General features: G+C 50.1%; 1 protein-coding gene across 1 annotated transcript in view; it reads left to right on the top strand.

Moving 5' to 3' along the window:
• Nucleotides 1-21,227, top strand: part of Igsf3 (immunoglobulin superfamily member 3) — a 91,033-nt gene extending 69,806 nt beyond the window's left edge. Inside the window, exons 8-11 of the mRNA XM_051165456.1 lie at nt 10,590-11,000; nt 14,900-15,307; nt 17,989-18,462; nt 20,167-21,227. Coding sequence (XP_051021413.1) covers nt 10,590-11,000; nt 14,900-15,307; nt 17,989-18,462; nt 20,167-20,417 — 1,544 coding nt within the window. The 3' untranslated portion in view covers nt 20,418-21,227. The remainder of the gene's footprint in view (nt 1-10,589; nt 11,001-14,899; nt 15,308-17,988; nt 18,463-20,166) is intronic.
• Nucleotides 21,228-23,313: the final 2,086 nt, after the last annotated feature.

Raw genomic sequence — 23,313 nt, forward strand, 5'->3', positions numbered from 1 at the left:
ATGGGATTTATAAATGTTGAGACTATATCTGGCCAATTAGAGCTGAACTGGGCCAACAAGATGCTGGGGAAGAGGTTGCTCTTAAGCGGGTGCTGGGGTTAATGGCGGGTTAAGCGGAGACCCCCATTTGATGTCGGCACTTGTGGCCGCCTTATGGAGTAGGACCTCGGGGTGCTAATTGTGTACTTTTGTTTGTGTCATCTGTCAGTCAAGGTCAGTGTTCTGAGCAGCAGTACCTGTCACATGCCTTTGCAGCTCAGGAAGGTAGCGGAGACAGTGACCCCCAGACCTTGCTTGTCATTGTGCTGCTGAGTAAGCTCCTACCGTTTGCTTGTTACTATTTCTACTTGAAATCTAAGACCACAGCCCTGAAGCACACGCGTGCACTTAGGTCATTAGGGTTCTTATTGTTTGGGTCCTGATTCAAATTTATGGTGACACTTTCGACCACTATGAGCCTTGACAAAGGCAAGTTAGGTGACAGAAGACAGCCTGGGATCAGAGCCCAGACCCCTTTGATTCCACACATCTGCCCTTTTCATTGTACCATCTCTCTGGCTCTCATCACTGCAGTTAGGACTGGCTTCATGTCTCATGCTCATGGGATGGAGGGGTCCAGGGAGACGCAGCCCCTACTTTCCAAACTTGGCCTACCTTTGAGAAGGCTGGGTCCAGCAGCAGTGTCTGCCCGAGCATCAGCCAGCCACTGAGACTGTGGCTCCACTGGGAAGCGAGTACCAGTAGTGGTTAGCACTGGGGACTTTTGAGCATTCCAAACTGCCACCATCTTCAGGAGGCTACTGGGCCTTCCTTCAAAAGATCATCACACCTGGGCTGGTTGGCTGTTGGCTTTCTCTCATTGAAGGAGGGGTCAAGAAGGGTCACGGAACCCTCACCTGGGTACCCTAACCCCCTCCCCACTAGTGGTATTGAAGTTCTGCATGAACTGTAAGTGATCCATGGACAGGTTAGAGATTATAGGTGGGCAAACGACTTAGGAGCGCAGACTCCATTTTCATGGCTGTGGTAAAGCCACCATCCCTACAGGGTGCAGCTCTTCCAGAGTGACTGTTTTAAGGTCGTCCGTGCTCCTGTTACTGACCCCTTATCCTTCGCTCTGTTGAGTAAGCTGAGTAAAATCATTGGTTCCTCCAGGTGAACTTTGGTAGAATTGAATTCTGGTTTGTTATTGGGACCTTGGGATGCTGCGTTGTCCTTCTTAGTGCAAAAGTCATGGCAATAGCTGTCACAAGGCCTGCTCTTATAGGCAGACAGTAACACATGTCCTGGCCCTTTGGAGACTGGGAAGAGCAAATGTAAGCATCTCCAGCAGTCCATGACTCTCAGCATGGCTGACGCACCAGCAAGAGTGCATCCCCTAAGTGTTACTATCTCTCTTGTGTAATTACTTATGCACTTACAACTGAATACTTTCCAAAGAGCTTTCTCCTAAATGCAGCAGCTAGCACAGGTGCTTTCATCTGGGGGAAAGGAGACTGTGTGCAGGAGACAGTATTGGGCACTTGGTGTGTGTAATCTCCCTAAATCTTTGCAGTAACCACAGGAGGAAGAAGGTATTTAGTTTCCATCTGATAAGTGAACAGTCAAACAGCGCCCCCCCCAACTCCACCACTCTCAGCAGCGAGTGCGAGATTGGAATTTGAACCTGAGTTTGCTTTGACAAAAAGTGCTGGGACTGGAGAGACTTTGCCATTTTTTGAAACCATGTAATCTCATCTTATGGCTTCTGCATTCGACCCGTGACATCCGTTACGGAGCATATTTTTCCTTGCAGGTCGCTGGTGTGCAGGAGCCTCAGCCGTGGTAGGATTAATAATAACAGTAGCAATGTGTGGCTGTCTCCACTGTGAGCACCTGACTTCTGATGACTTACTTCATTCTTCCTTAATCCATGCAGGGTCAGTGGGTGTGTGGGTGCCTGACTCAGCAGAACTGGGATTCAAGCCTCAACGGGCAATCTGGCACCAGAGTTAAATTTTTAATTTTATTTTATTATGTACTTTGTAGACAACGAGCCAAATTTTTACTGATTTATGTTTTCTTCTTCCCCTGTCATCCTTTGGTACAAAGTGCGTGCGTGTGTGCGTGCGTGCATGCGTGTATGTGCGTCTGTCTGTCTGTGTCTGTGTGTGTGTCTCTCTGTGTATGTGTTTCTGTGTGTCTGTGTGTTTTTGTGTTTGTGTGTCTCTGTCTGTGTGTGTTTTTCTGTGTGTTTTTGTGTTTGTGTGTGTGTGTCTGTGTGTGTGTGTGTGTGTGCACGTGCACACTCATGTACCGGGGAGAGAATGCAAGGCTTTGTGTGTCCTAAGCAAGCATTCTACCCCTGGGGCTTCTCCCAAACACGCACCAGGTACCTTCCTTGAGCGTCCTCTCTAGTTTGCCATCTGGATCCCTGGACCTTGGTTTTGTAGCATTAAGGCCACAATGCATTTGGGGCTTCATTGAGACACAAGTTGTTAAAAACACAATCAAATATATACCTCTCTCAGCTTCTTTTATTTCTTCTAACTTCTGCCACCAGGTGGCTCTAGAGCCAGGGGAAACCAGGGCTAGCCTTCATCCCGCCCTCTATGTGGAGCCTGCCTTTCCAAGCCTGGGTTAGCAGATCCCAAAGAGGCACCTTCTGCCCCTAAAGAATGTTTCAGGGAGTGTTAAATTTGAGGAGAACCAACAAGGAGCCCAGGCACCGGTGACTAACTCAGTCTATTTCTCATCGGTGGCTTGTCACTGCTGCAAAGTCCTCTGTGCTGTGCACTCAGACTGCTTCTTGCCAGAGCCACTGATGGTGATCACACCACTGCTATTCGCTTTGTCAGGTTCTCTGGCTAGCTGGCACGGGCGACTTGCTGTCAGGAGTGACTTGCCGTGGATTTATCACTGGCAATCCACAGGCATGCTTCGGATCCTGTGATCCCCAAGGCAATCATTAACCTCCCTTTCTGTCTTTGATTTCTAGTCTTAATCCGATTGATCCCATACTGTTGACCCCATGGGGTATTTAGGCAAGAGTGGGCCAGCCCAATATGCTCCATTCTTGTTCGGTTATTTTTCCCTTTTAATTGTGAAGCATCATCTTGCTTCCTTCTGATTTTCTTCAGTTCCAAAAACACCCTCCGATTTCACATGGCTAAATACAGAAGCAATAAGGGAAATGTCAGCACTCACTTTGCAAATGTTTATGACCATCCCTTGGTCTGGCTATTAAATATTGTGCATTAAAATTGACAAAGCAATAAACAAGCCTCCAGGCGGACAGCGTCCGGTGGTAGAAGGCTGCTTGTCAGTGGGTATACTCTGCTGGGATTGGACTGATGGGCAGTCGGAATGAATATTTAATGACCTCTGCATGTTGCCAAGTCTGTTTTCTTCGAGTTCTCATTGCTGACCTGGCAGATTGGGCTTGCTGAGAGCTCTTCCTGTGATGTGTGAGTTTGGGGTTTCAGCGAAGTAGCCCTGCGTTCTCCCTGGGCAGCCTGGGTCCCCCTTCCAACCCACACAGCCTCCGCCTGCCTGTTGTCTGGGCAAGACAGAGCAAGCATGGATGTAAGAGCCTGAGAGTGTTCTCAGACCTCTGTCCATGCCTTGTTGCCATGGTGGCAGCAGGTATCTGCCTGATGTTGTTTTTTAGGGTCACTGCTGTGTCTGCAGACAGTTCAGGCAGGGTGGGGTGTGCCTGGGTTTCTCCGATCTGCTGTTTTGCCTCGCAACCACTGCTGCTTTCCCTTTGCCCCACCCGTCTACACCCGCGCGAGCTCGAGCATGTTTGAGCCCCTGCTGGGACTACAGAAGTGGGCGTGCCACACAGGACTTCAGCGTGGACTGCCTGGGTGAGGACAGGGTGCACTCAGACCTTCCAGAACAGAGTTCGAGTCAGCACAGCAAATGGACATGTGGGTGTCGGGAGGGCCCCAGTTCAATCTTCTTAACAGTGAGGGTGAGTCACATGTCCTGAGTGGGATTCCAGGTCTGCCAGGTCACTGCCTCTGTGACTGAGAAATAATCTCTGTAGAATTGGGAGTAGTAACTATTTGGTAGGACTACTGAAGAGTGCATAGTTAATATTTGTAATGAGCTTAGGGTGGAGGGTAGCAAGAAATGAAAGTTTGCTAGGAGCACTCCAACCTAGGGAGTTAGGGCTTCGGTCATGTGTAGATAATATGCTCCTTTTACTAAAGATTCTCTTTCTTCTTAACCATATATGGATATGTCTTTGTGTGTGCACATAGGAATACAGGTACTTGGAGAGTCCAGGAGGTGACGCCAGAGCCCCCGGAGCTGGAGTTGCCGTGGTTGTGAGCTGCCTGACCTGTGCTGGGAACTGAACCAAGGTCCTCTGCAAGAGCAGGGTGCACTCTTACTTGCTGAGCTGCCTATCTAGTGGGCAGGGACTCCCTTTGAAATGGCAGTTTGAGGCTGGGCGGTGGTGGCGCACTCCTTTAGTCCAAGCATTCAGGAGGCAGAGGCAGAGGCAGGTGGGTCGCTGTGAGTTCAAGGCCAGCCTGGTCTACAAAGCAAGTCCAGGACAGCCAAGGCTACACAGAGAAATGCTCTCTCTCTCTCTCTCTCTCTCTCTCTCTCTCTCTCTCTCTCTCTCTCTCTCTCTCTCTCTCTCAAAAAAAAAAAAAAAAAAAAAAAAAAGGAACTTTGTCAGGTTCCTCAAATGGTGATTTTTGTTAATTTTGTTTGATTTGGTTGGGCTCAAACTCATGGCCCTCAGCCTCCTAAGTGTTAGAATTACAGGTAGACACCACCATACCTGGCTCTGTGTGTGTACGTACGTATGTACATACATAAATGTTTTGTAGTAAAATACATCTCGCCATATATAAGTACTGGAAGACAGTGACAAGGAGCACAGTCATGGCTGGAGGGTGTATGAATGCTGCCTTAAGTACAGAGTGACAGCCACTACACAAAGGGGTGACTTTAGGAGATAAAAAAAAAATCTTGCCTGGTTGACCTTATATATTAAAAACATGAAGGGGAAAAAAAGACTGCAGTGTTTACTATAAGAGCAAAGTGGGTTCCAGGCTCACAGGCAGAATTCACTCATATGGATACCACTTAAAGTCATACAAGACCCAAGACAGAGCTTTATTGGAGAGAATTTGAGACATTAAATCTCTCCCACTCCTTAAACCAGTGTAAAAATCAAAAGACCTGCTGCCTCCAGATTCCTGTGATGATGTGGGATTGTATGTGGTGGGCATGTGTGCGGGGATGGGGTGGGGTGAGGGGTGGGAGTTGGAGGGGTGTTGCCCTGTGGAGAACTGGGACAGGCTCTCAGCTTGGGAGAGAACACACCCCTGCTTTCCCTTTAGAAAGATCTCCCTGCCTGAGGCGGAGGCTAGGAGACATCTTCAGGTAGACATAGCGGTCTGAGGGAGAGCTTGTCAGGGGCTGGATGGGTAGGCCGTGGCTGACATAGCGGTCTGAGGGAGAGCTTGTCAGGGGCTGGATGGGTAGGCCGTGGCCGTGGCCATGCGGAGGGAGAAGAAGAGGAACATGACAGAAGAGTGTGGCAGGCAGGGACATGGACACTTCAAGGGCAGTAACATCACACGAGGGACAGGTGCTTTCCCACTTACTTCCCAGTGTGTGCATGCGTACATGTGTGCATTTTGAGGGACGGGTGTCCTAACCCTCCCCATTCTCCCCTAGTCTGCTGGTTGGCCTGCTTCCTTGTACTTGAAGGATCTCTTCCACCCCACCACTGGCCTCCTCTGGCGCTGACATTCCTGTCAGGTGATTTAGAAAGAGCAGAGTCTCCTTCCTCATCTTCATTCTTTTTTTTTTTTTAAAGATTTATTTATTATTTATACAGTGTTCTGCCTACATGTGTGCCTGCAGGCCAGAGGAAGGCATCAGATCTCAGTGTAGATGGTTGTGAGCCACCATGTGGGTGCTGGGAATTGAACTCAGGACCTTTGGAAGAGCAGTCAGTGCCCTTAACCTCTGAGCCATCTCTCCAGTCCCCTCATCCTCATTCTTGATCCATCTCTTCTCGCCTCTCCTCTGCTCTCTCCTTGCTCTCCTGCACAGAATCTGCCATGCAGAAGAATCTGCAGGCTCCTTAACCCCCAGGGCCCTGGGAGTCCCTCTTCCCCCTATTTCTGACTCACTATGGTTCTTACCAGCTCCTAGGTTGCTGTGCCTCCCACCACTTCCTCCGAGAGCCGTGGGTGGGCAGGGTCAAGAACTAGTCCTGGGAGCCTACAGCCTTAGCCGGCCGGTCTCCTGCCTAACTTAAGCCTCACCACTGACTCCTGCCCGGCCGGTACACAGAGGGGTCGGCCTGGCTGCCTGCTCGGGAGCTCATTCCCTGTCATTCCTCACCTCTTGGTCATCTGTTCATTTGTTTCTCAGAGCCCGGCTCAGGGATCACAACTTCTTTGCAAGGTTCTCTCTCTTTCATCACGGTCAGAATGAATGGCCCCTCTTTAAAAAGATGAACCAGGTTTTTATTCAATCTCCCATTAGTTAATGTGATTAGCAGTGATTGGGTCATAGTTCTTTTTTTTTTTTTTTTTTTTTTTTCAGACGTTTGCAAAAAGAGGAGCCCTTTTAAAATGGCCCTCGGTGTGTGGCAGTGATGGTTGAGTTTAAGGAGAATGGTTTACCGAGAGGATCAGTGCGTTTTTGCATGAGCGGTACACGTATAAAACCGATCCAAAGGATGGGTAGGTTGGTTGGAGAAAAACCTGCTGTTCTCTGCTGCTGAGCCCCTCGGTCCCCTCTCCATCCTCCGCGTAGCCCTCTTCTGACTTGTAGCACAGCAGCCTCTCCCGAACTGACAGATTCTCTCAGCTTTAACCAAAGTCTGGGAAGAAGCTGTCCAGCTGCATCAAGAAAGGACATCCCCGCAAATGACGGGGGCCACTGGGAAGGCAGAACGCCACTGTGCACCGCGTACTGCAGGGGCCAGCACTGCCACCCGGCCTGCCTGGCCCTCCTCTGAACTGGGTTTTCTCTTCTCCTGCCGCTGAGGGGATTGGCCGACCCTCACCTCTGAGTGCCTTTATTTCACCTGTGCATTCATTGTCTCTCCAAGTCCACATACCGAGCAGCCAAGCCCAGGGTGTCTCTGGTTGAAGGCAAGCCTGGATCTCCACAGACCTTCTTCTAATGGAGGTTGTGATGTAGTGGGCCTAAGAGTCTGTTTCTGAGAAACTCCTACCCAGTGGATCTCATGCCTGCTATACATAGCACTTAGGATTTTGGGGGGGGCTTTGTTTATTATTATTTTATGTATGTGGATGCTTTGCCTGCATGTATGTGCATGTACTATGTGTGGGCCTGGTGCCAGAAGAGGGTGTTGGATCCCATGGACCTGGAGTTACAGGTAGTTGTGTGTGTGCTGGGACTTGAACTCAGGTCCTCAGGAAGAGCAGCCAGTGTTCTCAGCCACTGAGCTATCCCTCCCGACCCAGGATTTATTTTATTTTATAACACGTAATTATTTTGTCTATGTATAGTGTGGAGGAAGTAGGTATCTGACATATAACACATATGGAGGTTAGAGGACAGCTGTCAGGAGTCAGTTCTCTCCTTCTTTGGGTGCTTGGGTTTGAACTTGGATCTCCAGGCTTGGCACCAGGCACCTTATCCTCTGAGCCATCTTGATGGCCCTGTCTACAGCACTTTTTAAAAGTTCCTCTGCCGCTTATGTTTGCCCGTGTCCCATCTAACTGTGAGCCTTGAACCTGGGACCACAAATAGAAAGGAGAAGGAAATAAGGAGAGCTAAAACTCACCTCTGTTCAGGGAGCAGCCAGCCTTACCCTACACTCTGTAGCTATTGCATTTCATCTGCAGGGCACTTGGCTGAATTAGGCGCACACTTCTGGTGCTCTCGTTTGCAGATGAAAACACTGGTCCTTAGGTCCAGGCCCTCCTAAGAGGGGAGGAGATGAGGCTTGCAGACATACCTTGCCCAGGGCAATGCTGAGGCAGGCTTGGGAGCCCTTCCTAATTAGCTGTGAAGCCTCCTGACTCCTCCCTACCCCTGAGATGTGGGAGGAAGGGGAGAGCTGACCCCTGCCCATCTGTCAGGCGGGCACACCACGTTTCAAAAGTGCTGCTCTTTTAATCTCACCAACACTTCATAATATTTTGACATGGGATGGCTAAAAAGAAAAAAAGAAGAAGGCGACATTGGAAATGCTTTGAAATATTTCTCTTCCCTAGCTTCTGGTTCTCTGACCATGTGACTGATTTGAAGTTGAGTCATAGGATCCCAGTTTAACATATGCAGTTACTATAGCAATTGAGGTTTCCTTAGTAACAGTTGCAAAAATAATCTGGCCCCAATTAATAATACATTTTAAAGCTCTTTCTACTCTACACAGAACAACCCAGTTCATTTGGCCAAGCACCAGATAATTCAGGTGGTGGTGTCTGCACTGATTGAGATGCCATTTGCATGTGGTGAATTGGGTTGGAAAGGGATGAAAAGGAAACAGGTTGTTTCAGGCCTCTCAGGAGTCCGTCGGAAAAGCGGACCGGCAGGCTAACGCCAGTCTAGTCTCTAGGATTCCCAGTGTGCCGTGGAGGACTTGGTGTTCGAAGAAAAAAGGAGAAAGTAGAAAACTGACCCGACTAGATGAAACTAGAGCATGGAGCCATTGGCCTGTCTTGATGTGTTCGCCAAGATGTTTTTAGGTCTAGATAGATGTTTTTAGTTGATAATGACGAGATATGATACATATGGATTTACACTGAGAATTTTCGATGCACCAAGATAGGAAAGATGTTTCTTCAAAGTTGCCAAATACAAATAGCTAAAACACTATGTATGTAACATTTGTATATACTTCCTGATTGTTTCGTGGTTCTTCTTGCTGTAGGTAGTTTATTGTATATATGTGTAATAATATAAATGTGTATGTAAAAAAAGGAAAAAAATTAAAAATTAAAAAATATAAAAAATAAAGGTCCTTCATGAGGAGACGGTCTGCTTCAGCAACACGAAATAGGTCCTCAGAGACAGGTGTTTCTGTAGTATGGCACTGAGTGTGGGACCGCACTAATGCCTTCTCGCCAAAGCTTTAAATCCACCCTGAACGTTTGAACGTTTGCCGGTGTGTCACCGGGCACACAGAGGTGCAGTCTATCGCTGTCCAAAGCTCTCCTTCCTTACACATAGGACTCAGCCCTGTAAGGAGGCAGGCCAATTGGCTGGTCACAATCCCAGGGTCACCACCAGGAGCCCAGTTCCACACCTGGCTTCCTCTCAGGGCCTGGGGATGCACCCAGCCAGTTGGCAGAAGCCCTGGCTGTTCCCTCGCCGTGGGACCTGTACCATAACCTGGGTGTTCTTCAGCTGGCAAAGAGGCCCAGAATTAATGTGTGGAGAGAGGAGTGGGAGGGGCCGCTGCTTTCATTATTAGTTCAGTAAGAGAGCTGCCTTCACACTTATTTTATTTTATTTTAGTAGGTAGAAGCAGGTGGGTAGGGCACAGCAGAGACGATGTATCAGCAGTACAGAAGATTCCCCAGTTATCATCCTAAGATACATTACTAGAGTGTGGCTTTTTGGCACCTTAAAGGGGACCATTGGCTCCATTATCGAACAGGGCAGCATCTGGAGTTGGCCATCCCTGTTGTTATTGTGTGCAGTTGGCCATCCCTGTTGTTACTGTGTGCAGTTGGCCATCCCTGTTGTTACTGTGTGCAGTTGGCCATCCCTGTTGTTACTGTGTGCAGTTGGCCATCCCTGTTGCCTCTGGACCACGGTAGTAAGGGAAGCGAGGCTGGTCCTGGCTCTGCTCTGTCCATTGCTGTCCTCATTGCTTCAGGATCTGTGATGATGGCCTCCCATAACTGCCTGCTGCCACATCTTCAGTGTCCCAGCAAGCACCAAGGGAGGCCTCTTTGCTTTCCAAGGCTTAGGCACTGTGCTAGGCTCTGGGGGTACAGAAATGTGAAAGTCCACCAGTAGTGAGCACTGCGAGGTTAGGGCTGGCCCGCTCTTAGGGTGTCCTCAGCCTGTAACAGCCTAGTGGAATAGGAGGTGACAGGAAATAGCTGACTGAATGGAAAAGCTTCATCTGTGTCCCTGAGAGCTCGGGGTCTAGGGGAGAGGAAAGATTGGGGGGGGGGGCAGCCTGGGTATTAGAGGCACCAAGGGAAGACTGGGAGACAGGAAGGATCAAGAGATCGAGTGCAAAGAAGGGTCTGGCGAGGAGGTGGCAGAGAAGACGGAACAACAGAGCAGAGGCCAGGGTGAGTCAAGATGGTTGGGCAAGGGCCAGGTTCTGAGGGGGATTTGTGCTTCCTTTAGATTCTACAGGCAGATGGGAGTCATTAAACTTTGCTAAACAAGATCAAGCTATGGGGAGATTGGTGCCTTGGCTGGGTGTGGGTGGTGGCACAGGGAGAATGGACAGGTCCCCGGCTGTGACAGGAGGCCAGTGGATGGACAGCTAACACTGGGTGAGGTTTTGAAGGATGCTCATTCTTGGTACGTTCCCTGCTGGCCAGAACCAGTCTCCCAGCCTAGAAGTGCTCTTGGGACAGGCCCAGGCTGTGTGTCGTGCCTTCTTCTAAGTTGCCCTCTTCCCTTCACAGTGACAAAGCTGCAGGTGAGCAAGTCAAAGAGAACCCTCACGCTGGTGGAAAACCGGCCAATTCAGCTCAACTGCTCCGTCAAGTCTCAGACCAGCTCGAACTCGCACTTTGCGGTGCTGTGGTACGTGCACAAGCCCTCGGATGCGGACGGGAAGCTCATTCTGAAAACCACGCACAGCTCAGCCTTCGAATACGGCACCTATGCCGAGGAGGAGGGCCTGCGGGGCCGGCTGCAGTTCGAGAGGCATGTGTCAGGGGGCCTGTTCAGCCTCACCGTGCAGCGAGCTGAGGTCAGCGACAGTGGCAGCTACTACTGCCACGTGGAGGAGTGGCTGCTGAGTCCCAATTACGCCTGGTACAAGCTGGCCGAGGAGGTTTCTGGGCGCACAGAGGTCACCGTGAAACAGCCAGGTAAGGAATGGAAGGTGTGGCCATCGTGGGCCTGTGGGTTTCCTGCTCTGTGCCCTTCCCACTGCCACACAGACACTGAGCCTGCCACAGAGACACCCTGGCTGTGGTTCAGGTACACAGACTGTCAGTTCGGGTGCCCTGCAGGCCTTTTACTGGATTCGCTGTGGTCCTAATGCTGTTGGGTCCCAGGAGCGTCCTCTCCTGGGGGCTTCTTCAATGAGATACTGAGGGCAGCTGAGCTCTCTAACAGGCAGATAGGCAGGGGACATCTAGGACAATGAGCCTATTCGTTTATTCGTTCTGCAAGCCTCACATCTACTCTTTGCAGCCCTGGCTAGCTCTCTCCCTGTCACTCCAGCCCTCAGAACAACACACGGCAAAGCTGGTTATTTCATTCCTAGTGTAGAAAGGCTACCCCCCCGCCACCCCTCGGGCCTGCTGCTCTTGGTTAAGCTGATATGGTTTCTGACTTCCTCCTGCAGCGTGGCCTTCAGTGCTCTCTCCGCCCATCTTCCGTCATCTGTCCTGTGTGTATTATAACCATCTGTGCTTCCTCCAGGGCCAGGAGCACAGTCTCCCCGCCCCGTACCTGTAATGAGCCCCCTCCTACCACTTCTCCTGTCTCCGTCCCATCACCAAGACTTCGCTCAGCACCACTTCCTGGAAGTCTACCCTGATTTATTCCATATCCTTATGGGGAGAATCTCTTGTAAACACGGTGTGTGGATTGTCTGCATATCTTCTGCAGTGCATATAAGCACGGTATGGTCATAGTTGTGTCTTTATGTCGTCAGCCACTGCCGTGGCGTCCTTAGTACCCGGCTGCTGAAGGAATTTGCGCTGGCTTTCTTTGGACAACACAGGGCCTGTGTGCTGCCTATTTCAGCATCAGACATGCCAGCCAAAGATTCTCATTTATCTCCGTCTTCCCCTGAGAGACATTCCTACGTCATTTAAACTTAAATAGCGCCTGTCACTAGCTCCTCTTCCCATTGCCTTCGGAATTCAGAGTGCACCCTGGCATTCTGTCCATTTGCTTATTCATAGGTAAATAATTATGAGGCACTTTTTCATGTTTATACTTACAGTCCACTTATCAGCTACCGTACACTATTTGTATATTCAAATACACACACACATATACACACGTGGATATAGGCATATTTGCTGCCTGTCTCTCCCACTAGATGAAGCTTCTTGAATGAATACAGGGATTTCGTTTCTTCACCAGCAAAGCAATGGGACCTGGGATAGAAGTCCAGATGTGCCCTGGCACATGCTAGAGGCAAGGACACCATCCCCTCCCTTTCTCCGAAGATGTCCTGTGTTCTAGGACATTTTCTGCTAACGGTTCCACTGGCGCACAAAGCAGGAAGTCCGTCTCAGGTGCTTCCTGTGGCCGTCACCATGACCTGGGCCCTGCCAGCCTGCTGGGCCACATTATGAGCCTTTAAATTACCCAGGCTGCTCACAAACTCGCCACACAATCCAGGCGGGCCTTGACCTTGAGATCTCCCCGCCTCAGCCTCCCAAGTAGTTGAGGTTATAGCCTGTGCTTCTGGGAGCTGAGGGCTGCTGCCTGGCCCACAGTGCTCTCTTCTTGCTTGTTCCGCCTCTGAACCCCTCCATTCCCCCCCCCCTCTTCCCCACCCCCCCCCCCCCCCCCCGGCCAGTTTGTCTCCCTTGGGATACTGCTGTTCTCACTTTTCTCATCTCATCTCCCAAGGTCTCCAGTCTTTTGCCTTTCCTTCTTCGCTTTGATGCCAGGAAATTCTTCCTGGGTTCTAAATATGTTGGAGGGGTTTCCCCATCTGAGGCTGCAGGGGAGCCAAGTGAGGCAATGCAGAAGGGCCGTAAGGACCCCTGTCCACAAGCACAGTGACGACCGCCCTGCAGTGAACCTTAGCACATAGAACTCACAGCACGCTGGTTAGGACGGCTTTCGCTTTTTTAGTTGATTTTATGGTTTGCATCTTTATCTCTGTTTTCTAGTCCTTGTCCCCTTCCGTTTTTCCTGATGAAATCACACATTACTGAGCCTTTGCAGGCAGGGGGTGGGGATCCAGAATGAAAGCACAGTAGCCAGGGATAGAGAGACCGGGCCAGAGTTAACTGAGGCAAATGTTGGCCAAACTGTTGAAAAGTCATTTTCCCCGTCAGTGTGGTGTTTGGCCTTTCATTTGTGACACTGATCTTCTGTGCACTATAAAACACCCAGGCAGCATTCAAGTGTAGAGAGAGTGAGTGTGTCGGCCTTCCCTCTCCTCACGAGTCGATCGGGGGTGTTGTTCCCTCCTTTGTGTGTTTGCAGTCATGGCTGCTGGCATCTACTGGTCCTGAGAGGTTCCCTGGAGCCCTCTATGAAGTTGCAGGCATGCAGTCAGCAAGAGCCATGGCTCGGGACATTTCTTCTGTGGAGGGAACCCTCATTTGTGGGTGTTTGGCTTTCCCAGCCTCGTCAGGACCATCTCCTCTTGGCTGATGTTACACTGCTCTCTCTATACCCTGACAGGATGCCATTGGGAGGCTCAGCATCTGTGCATATCATCCTGGGTTTTCCTTGCTGGTGCTCCTGGCTCTGCATAGTCCAGCTATCATGTGATCAGCTTGAAAGTTTACTCCTAGCCCAGGCCTAATGGTGCGGGCCGGTAGTCTAGGTCCTCAGACAGCTGAGGCAGGAGGATCACAAGTTCATGGTCTGCCAGGCTACAGAAGCTCAAGGCTAGCCTGGGCAACGTAGTGAAACCGTGGCTCACACCACAGTTTTAAAAGGGTTGGTGAGTGACATACTTACTGTTCTATTCCTGTGAACAGATGGCCATGACCAAGGCAGCTTATGAAAAAAAGCATTTGACTTGGGCCTTGCTTACCGGTTCAGAGGGTGAATCCTGGCAGGGAGCATGCTGTAGGCTGGCAGCAGGGTCTGGAGCAGTAGCCAGAGAGTTTACATCTAATCTACAAACCCCAGGCAGAGAGGGGGCATGTAAAGGGAAGGAGGGAGGGAGGGAGGGAGGGAGGGAGAGAAGAGAGAGACGGGGTGGCGGGAGACTGGGAATGGTGGAAGCTTTTGAAACCTCAGAACCCAGCCCCAGTGACACACCTCCTCCAGCAAGGACGCACCACCCAACGCTTCCTTCTCAAACAGTTTCACCAGCTGGGAAGCCAGCATTCAAACACGTGAGCCTGTGAGGGCTGTTCTCACTCAAAGCACCACGGTGCCACTTCAGGACCACAGGACGTGCCTAGCGTGTTCAACCTCAGGTGTGCCCCTGTTGGAAGATGGGCTGTCACTCTGCTCTTGCCTGCCCCTTCTCTCACTAGCTACCCCTCCCATCAACCACACACTTTGCTCTCTAGTCTTCATTTGTTGAATGAAGTATTACTCTTTCTATATTAATTAATACGGTAAATTATTAAGGCAGCAGTTTTCTTTAACCAGCTGGTTCCCCAACGACTGACACAGAGAGACTAATTTATTTTAAGCTGTAAGCACTATGCTGGGCAGAATCTGAACTACTTTAATCCTAGGACCCTTAAACCCACATAAACCCCAGTCACCTGCCAATCTGATGACTCCCAGGCGGCCTCTCCTCCTTCAGTTGTTCCTACCACCTCATGCTCAGCTGTCTTCCCAGCGCTCACAGACACAACTCTCTTCTTCTGCGTCTCCTGGCAAGAAGACTTCATTAGTCTTTTATTGCTCGTGTGTGTCCTCCCTCAAACAGCGGATCCTTGAGGGCTCCGAACCAGAGACAGCTGTTGCTGAACGCTGGGCTCACACACGGTCACTCAGGGGGACGCTCTCCTGTGCCCCAAGGGCCCCTGCTCAGCCACCTTCTCAGTGGCGCTGTGTGCTGCTGCTCTCTGTCATGTCACAGTGTTCTTTCCTCCCTGTTCAGACAGCCGCCTGAAGCTCAGTCAAGCCCAGGGCAACCTGTCCATCCTGGAGACCCGGCAGATCCAGCTGGAGTGCGTGGTCCTGAACCGAACCAGCATGGCTTCTCAGCTCATGGTGGAGTGGTTCGTGTGGAAGCCCAACCACCCAGAGCGGGAGGTAGTGGCCCACCTGAGTAGAGATGCCACCTTCCACTATGGCGAACAGGCTGCCAAAAACAACCTGAAGGGGCGGCTGCACGTGGAGAGCCCGTCTTCCGGTGTGTACAGGCTCTTCATCCAGAACGTGGCAGTGCAGGACAGCGGGACCTACAGCTGCCGTGTGGAGGAGTGGCTGCCCAGCCCCAGCGGCGTGTGGTATAAACGGGCTGAGGACACAGCTGGGCAGACCGCCGTCACAGTCATGCGACCTGGTAAGACCCCCTAGCCTTCGGTGTATCTGTGTTCAGAATTACTTTGGATGCTTGTATTTAGGCACTAGTCTCGTCATGGTGACCAAATACCTGACAAGCAGCAACAGAAGGCTGGAAGGGTTTATTTGGCAGAGACAGCCCATCATGAGGAAGGCATGGTGGCAGGAGTGTGAGGCAGCTGGTCACATTGCATCCCGTTAGGAAGCAGAGAGATGGGAACGCTGGTACTTAGTGGCTTTTCTCCTTTTCTGCCTTTTGTCAGTCCAGGGCACCAGCCCGGAGTGTGGTGCTGCCCACATTTCCTGTAGGTGGGTCTTCCCTTCCCTTTTCTTCTCTGGAAATTCCCTCATAGACACGCTCAAAGGTTTGTCTCCTAGGTGATTCGAAATACAGTCAAGAGTAAAGATTAACTGTCATGGTCCTGAATATAATTAGTTTATTTAAGAAATTATTTGCAGGCTGGAGAGATGGCTCCAGAGCTTAAGAGCACTAACTGCTCTTCCAGAGGTTCTGAGTTCAATTCATGGCAACTACATGGTGGCTCACAACCATCTATAATGTGACCTGTTGCCCTCTTCTGGTGTGCAGGTGTACATGCAAATAGAGCATCCGTGTACATAAAATAAATAAATAAATCTTTTTAAAATATGCTCTCTTAAAAAAGAAAGTGTTTGCAGTTCTGTATATGAATACTTATATTGTATATTTGTATTCTAAACTCTCTCAACTTGTTTTCCCTGTGAGTGGAAAATTGTGCATCTGTCTTTGTGCTCAGGTGCTTAGATTTTTTTTTTTTTTTTTTTTAGAATTAAAACTGGCAAGTAAGCAGGGCATGGTGGTGCATGCCTTTAATCCCAGCACTCAGGGAGGCAGAGGCAGACAGATCGCTGTGAGTTCAAAGCCAGCCTGGTCTACACAGCGAGTCCAGGACAGCCAAGGCTATACAGGGGGAATAAAAGGAGCCAGCAATAATTATTCTAGGTCATAAGAACATTTTCTTTTTGAAGCATGCATTTAGATCGGAACAGGTGGTTAATAGCAAAGAAACCTTGAGATAGTAGCCGTGTGTTCAGAAACCATGCAGGTGGATTTTCAGTGGGCAGGTTTAAGCAGAAAGCAGCAAGTGCCTCTAGCCTCCACTCTCACGTCCAATAATTTCATTGGCACTAATGTCTTTCTCATATGGCCTTTTGTTCCTCTTGTCTCTGTTGCTGTTTCTAAAGTGTGTAAATGCGTATAATTACTGGGTGTAATTATTGTTACATTTAACATATAATTAAGGCTGAGATGAGCAGAATCCCGTGTCTCTTGCAACATCACAGCACCATTGATTCTTATCAGAGCAAAAAGTCAACCATCCCTTAAGGACATGGATGGAACTGAGCTTGCAACCTGCCAGCGCGAATGCCTTGCCTTGTGTCTTCTGGACGTCTCAACGCTCACTCTCGGGGTCCTTGTAATGTTGCAAGTCCTTCTTGTCACCACACCTGGTCCGAGCTGCTCTTGGCCTTGATGGCACGTTGGAGAGCCACAGCTGTGCTGTGCCCTGTTTGCCCACCTGCCTTAGGAGAGGGGCGTCAGTTCCCTTCTCCTGTGCTTGCTGGTGGAGAAGTCCCCTCCTTGAGTTGTCGGTTTCCGTGTGTGTAGTCGGCTGTCTTGCTGCTGCTGCTGTAGATCTGGCCTGGAGACAGCCACCTGCCTGTCCCTGGAAGTGAAGTGTGGAGGATGGAGGCTGAACACATTTCCTCCAACTTCCACCCACTTGGCAGATTAGAGGACCTCCCCACCCGCCGTGGAGTGGAAGGAGACAGACATTTGTGGAAAGCCAGCCTAGGTCCCTGCCAGTTAGATAGATGTTTAGTCTTCCTAAAACCCCCAGTGGCAGATTTCTTTGACGAGGGAAGTGACGCCTGAAGGGGATTTCTACACAGCTTACGAAAGGAAGCCGAGCGGGCACAAGGTTCCATCTTGGCACATGTGTGATCCCAATGCGGGCCCTAAGCCTGAGACCCTGTGCACAGTCCAGACCCACCCTCCATCTTTCCTCCCTGCCACCCTCCCTCTCTTGTTTGCTTAATCATTTTATTTATTTGTTTGTTTGTTTGTTTGTTTATTTATTTATTTATTTATGGGGGTGGTAAAACAAAGTCTCATTAAGTAGCCCTGGCTGTCCTGGAATTCTTAGACCAAGCTGGCCTTGAACTTACAGAGATCTGCCTACCTTTGGCTCCCAAGTGTTGGGATTAAAGGTGTGTTTAAATTTTATTTTATGTATATGAGCATTTTGCGTGTGTGTGTGTGTGTGTGTGTGTGTGTGTGTGTGTGTGTGTGTGTGTGTGTGTGTACCACACGCATGCCTGGTAACCATAGAGATGAGCAAAAGGTATTGGATCTCCCAGAACTGGAGTTAAGGATGGTTGTAGGCCACTAATTAGGTGCTGGAAATTGGGCCCCATCCTCTGCAAGAGCAACAAGTGTTCTTAACCGTGGAGCCATCTCTCCAGGACCTCCCTGTCTCCTATGAACCTGGGGCATCTGGCTTACCGAGGGCAGCTTGAACTCAGGCTGTCAGTCCCGTGTGGCAAGCTCTGAACTGGTAAGCCACCTTTCCGGCCTGTTTTGTTTGTTCTAAGGAGATCAATCAGCTCCTTCTCCCTTTTCTGTTCCTTGTCGCTCCCCAGACGCTGCCCTCCAGGTGGACACAGTGGTCCCCAATGCTACTGTGTCTGAGAAGGCAGCTTTCCAACTGGACTGCAGCATCCTGTCTCGATCAAGCCAGGACTCCCGCTTTGCTGTGGCCTGGTATTCCCTGAGGACTAAAGGTGGAAGGAAAAGAGGCAGCCTTGGCAGTGAAGAACAGGAGGAGGAGGAGATGTCAGAAGAGGAGGACGGTGAGGATCCAACCGAGAGGACAGTCCTGCTAAGCGTGGGACCTGACGCTGTCTTTGGTCCTGAAGGCAGCCCTTGGGAGGGCAGGCTGCGCTTCCAGAGACTCTCACCCTTGCTCTACCGGCTCACAGTGCTTGAGGCGAGCCCCCACGACACAGGCAACTACTCCTGCCATGTGGAAGAGTGGCTGCCAAGCCCCCAGAAGGAATGGTACCGGCTAACAGAAGAGGAGTCTGCCCCCATCGGCATCCGGGTTCTGGACACAAGTGAGTTTCCCTAGTTACAGAAGAGGGGCGTCACCGTTGTTCCTGAGGTGTCTGTAAAGTCAATTCAGAGCTTGGTTGTGGGTAATAAGCCTTCTTCCTAACTGCGATGGGCATTTGTTAGTAGGGGTTGAGATGTGGTAGAATTTGATACACCGGCCCACATAGCTGACCCCCCCCCCCAGTTACCCATGCAAAAAACAGGGTTAGGAATTAAAGAGATGACAGAACATATGGCTTTTATGATCAACTGGCCCTATACTCAAGTCTATTTCAGTAATATTTTCATTGTGCAAGTGTCTTGCTGGATGTTTCTTTGTTAAGCATTAGAGTGCCAAGTCTGTCTCTAGTGAGTTAGCAAGTGTTTCCGGACTCACGGGAAGGAGAAGGGAAGTAAAGCCCGTCAACCATGCTTTCCCTCATGTTTCTGGTCACTTATTTCGGAGGCCGAGATAGAAGTAGCTGCAGGAGATTTTGCCCAGTTAGTGGGTTCAGCCTAGAAGGGTAGATCTGGGGAGTTTGTAGGCAACACAAGCTGCTTGTGGCCTCAGAATGGCCCCGAACATGGTTTCCACCCTGTGAGGGACTTTCAGTCTGAACAAAGACTGGAGGAAATGCTTTTTTGATTGACCCTTTGTCAAAAGGTAGAGTAGATCAGGCTCCAAAATGGTGTTTATGCTAATAGAGTTGGCTTAGAATGCAGAAACCAAAGAAATCTCAAGCATTCAGCCCTTTTTCAATCAAAATGCTCTGCCTCACCATCTTGATTTGAGGTTCGGGCTGCTCTGCTCTCTCTTTACCTGTATCACCTCCTCTTAACATCATGTTAAGTGAAATGGAAATTTTTGCGGGTTGAAAGTGGTTGACCAGCAGCGGTTTGATATGTATACATTTGCAAGCCGTAAGTATAAAAATGTGTGCTGGCTTTTCTTAATAATTCTGATGGTGTACACAACTGTACCATGGGAAGGAAAATAGAGAAAGCCTGAGTCGAATGTGCACCCAGCATCAGGAATGAAAGAAACAGAGTTGAGGCCGCACTGGACTGGCCCTTGGTGGACACCTTTAATTATTAAGCTTCGTGAACATTGAGATCACTGAGCGGTCAGAGTCCTGCCGAAGGCTAATACATCACTGAGCAGCCCTGGCCTGGTGTCAGGACTCCTGGTTTCGTGCCCTTTTGTACCCAGCTGTAGGTCCACCCTGTGGAGCCACAGACACTGGACCTTGTCAGTGGCTCACAGTGGCGTGTGAGTTGATAATGGTAAGCAAGCGCCCTCTCTAGTCCAGCTGCTCCCTGAAGCAGGCGGCCAGGGACTGCTAGACTCCCCAAGATGGAAGTCTACAGTAAAATAGACACAGAAGGACATGTGAGGTACCCTCCTACCACGCAGGAGGGTAAGAATGAACGGGAGTCAGCGTCTTCACTACCCTAGACAAGTTCACGGTCAACACACTCAACTTTAGTGTATGGCTGTCCCAGCAGTCATAACAGATCTCAGTGGAAATGGAGGCACTGCATGCATCCTTTGAGATGACTCGTGAATACGTGGGGTGTTGTGAGAAAAGACCCAGGGAAAAGTCTCCCAGTCACCGGCGGCAGGGGGAGGAGGGCCAGGAGTGTGCATGGGGTAGCATCGTCAGCGCAGGTGAGCTCTCTGGGGCAGGGTCCAGGCTCCGCCCTCACGGTTCCTTCCTGCCTTCCAGGTTCCACCCTGCAGTCGCTCATCTGCTCCAACGATGCCCTGTTCTACTTCGTCTTCTTTTACCCCTTTCCCATCTTTGGCATCCTCATCATCACCATTCTGCTAGTGCGCTTCAAAAGCCGGAACTCCAGCAAGAACTCGGAGGGGAAGAATGGGGTGCCTCTGTTGTGGATCAAGGAACCTCACCTCAACTACTCTCCGACTTGCCTGGAGCCCCCTGTGCTCAGCATCCACCCGGGAGCCATAGACTAAGGAGGTTGGCCCCCAGCAGACGTTGCCCGTGGCAGGGTCGGGTCAGGGGTGCCCCCCGTGGGCTTTTCCTTGTTGCTTCGTGCTGTGCGATTGGACAGGCGATAGCACCCGAACTCTGCAGTTTCTCTGCAGGAACCAGTCAGACCTGGAACGTGTTGGAAGCTCCCAGTCATGGAGGCTACTGCCTCAGGCAGCAGGCCTGGTTAAACCATTCGCATCCAGGTGTCGTGATCCCAACGTCCTGGGTTTCTAGTTTTTGGTTTGGTAACGTAGTAGTGCGTAGCTCCAGGTGCTGCATCTACTCGCCAATCTATCTTGTGTTCTCAGATCGGTGCTACGGGGTTTCCTGTTCCATGTAACGTACTCTTTTAAGCCCCTTTGGTCCTTTCCGTTTGGATCCCATAATGTTGTAGAGTTGTTTCTCTCACAACTGATAAGCAAGAGCAAGACGGCTTCATAGTAGCAAGGAATCTCTTCCAAGACATTTTTTGTTTTTTGCACATTTGAAAATGCCACCCGTGGATCAAAATACACCCAAACATTTTTTTTTTTTTAACTTTTCTTAGCAAGACTTGAAAAATATGTGTAACGTGGGCCCAATTTGTATCTTATCGTTTCCCTCAGCCGGAGTTGTTGGAACCACTTTATAGTCAAGATGAAAGCATTGAATTTCACTTCAAAGGAACTGCACATGTGCAAAGGAAACCCAGCAGAACCCCATTAGTAGATGGTGTCCAGCCAGCCCATCCGCCAGGGAGATGGAAAAGGCTTCAATCCCATCCTTGCCAAAAACAAAACAAAACAAAACAAGCCAAGTTGGAGGATGGGTCAAGGGCCCCGGTTGGCACCCAGTTTCTAGGGTTGCCCTGAGCATACCCACCTTTGTTACTGATCAGAGGCGGTGACCAGGGAGGGAGGAAAGATGCTGCTTGTTGGCTTGACTTCGGCAAGCTTGGTGTCTTGACTGATAACCCCGAGCAGGCAGCTTTCCTCTGTAGGTGCTTTGCTTTGCCAAATTATCAAGGGAACATGTCCAGTGAACTTGGAAGTGGTCGCTCTGAGTGGAGCACTGTGGCCAAAGTGGAGGGTGCTGGGCATGGGGAGTGGAGGGGCGGGAGGGGCTGAGAGCCTGATGTGGGAGAGGCTGGAGGAATACTTACCTCTCTCTTCCTCCAGTGAGCCTTTCTTCAGAGATGACGAGGGCTTCTTCCTTATTCACCACAGTCTCTCCCTGAATCTCACTGCTGTGAGGATATTGTCCTGAGAGGACCAGGCGCAGCCCTTGGCAATCCTTCTTGTGCCCCCTAGTCTCAACAGACAACTAAGAACCAGTGTTTGTCGGAGTGCACGCATTTGTGCTTGTGTTCCTGTGTGACTGCGTGTGTGCGTGCTTGTGTGTGTGTGTGTGTGTGTGTGTGTGTGTGTGTTTAGGTTGTACTGGTGGCTTTTAATTTTCAGCCCACAAATCCAAAATCCACTGCCTCCACCCTGTTAGGCCAGATGCTTGGCTGCCCTGGAGCCTCATCAATTGCTAATACTTCTTTTGCCCTTCGCTCACTCTGGAGATCTTGTGAAGCCTTTCCCTCCCCACCTCTCAATGGCCATACCCTCTTCTTGGGAATTTGCATCCCAAATCCCATGATTCCCCCCTTGGAGAAAGCCACCACCCAAGATTGTGGAAGTAAATCTAATGAGCGGTTTCTGCAAAGCTTGGTCCTGGGAATAAACAGAAAAACAGAGGCTGCAGGACAGATCCTCTCAAGGGGTCTTCTGGGTGTGGGCCGTGTGCTAGGTGGCAGAGCAGGGGACTCAAGATGCAGCTCGCAGCCCGGCAACCCTTCCTCTTTCCTTCTGGTCCTCCAGACAGCGCCACCTTAATCCCTCTGGTACCTACCCTGCTGGTTCTCATTCGTGCTGCATCCACACATCAGAGGGACCAAATCGGCTCAGTCACAAAGAAAGAATGTCTTTTGTTCTGTTCCTTCATTTCATGGGTGTGGGCTCTTGGTGGGTAATTGCTGACTCCTGATTTTTAGGCTGAGTCAACTCAGGAAGATTGACTCTGCCTCTGAGTGGAAAGACGCCAGAGGGCTGGCCTGGATTAGGATTTCAGATCTGTTCTGTGGCAGCGGAAACCAAATGCTGCAGTTAAAGATGTGACGCGATCGCAAACAGGACGTTTGTGAGGAGCAAAGAAGCCGAAGTCAGTATTTTAGCAACTGCTTTTTGCATGTATTTTCTGCGGGGATGGGGGGGTGGTGCAATCAAAGGTTGAATTTAGCTTTCGATGGGAAAAAAAAAAAAAACCCTCAGGACCTCTGTGGCTGGTTCTATGGACATGTGTTATTAGATAAATGATGATGCTGCCCTCCAGTGGCTGGAAGGCCTCACTGCACATGGTCGGCTGGGGCTTTGGTCTTCAGAGTTCAGAGAAAAGGACTGAACAGAAACTGCTGACACCTGTCCTCTCCAGTGTCACACTTACGAGAATATCCACTGTGCTAGGCACGTCCCAGGACACTATCTGACTACACCCTCCCTCATCCAGGTGTTCTGTAGCAAGTTTTTATATTTGTTTCAAGCAATGGTTTCTCTGCATTCATTGATGAAGAGAGAGATGGGATGAGAAGACTGCATGAAGTAGAGAGCTGTTGGTTTGTTTCTTTTTTTTTTTTTAAAACGGAGAAAACTATTTGTAAGCCGCCGCACAAAGACATTTTATATACACTGCAGAGACCTGTAGTAAATTACGCTGACAATACACTGTTTACATTTTCTGGAGTCTGATGTCCTCCTGCCCCTCACTGAACCAGCCACTGCCAGCTGTGGGACTGTGCTCGGTGGGTGGCCTGGAGGTCTGCCCTTGGCACTAATGTACCAGATTCGAGTTTTACAA

The sequence above is a fragment of the Acomys russatus genome, chromosome 23 (assembly GCF_903995435.1).
Source record: "Acomys russatus chromosome 23, mAcoRus1.1, whole genome shotgun sequence".
In the NCBI taxonomy this organism is placed as follows: domain Eukaryota; kingdom Metazoa; phylum Chordata; class Mammalia; order Rodentia; family Muridae; genus Acomys; species Acomys russatus.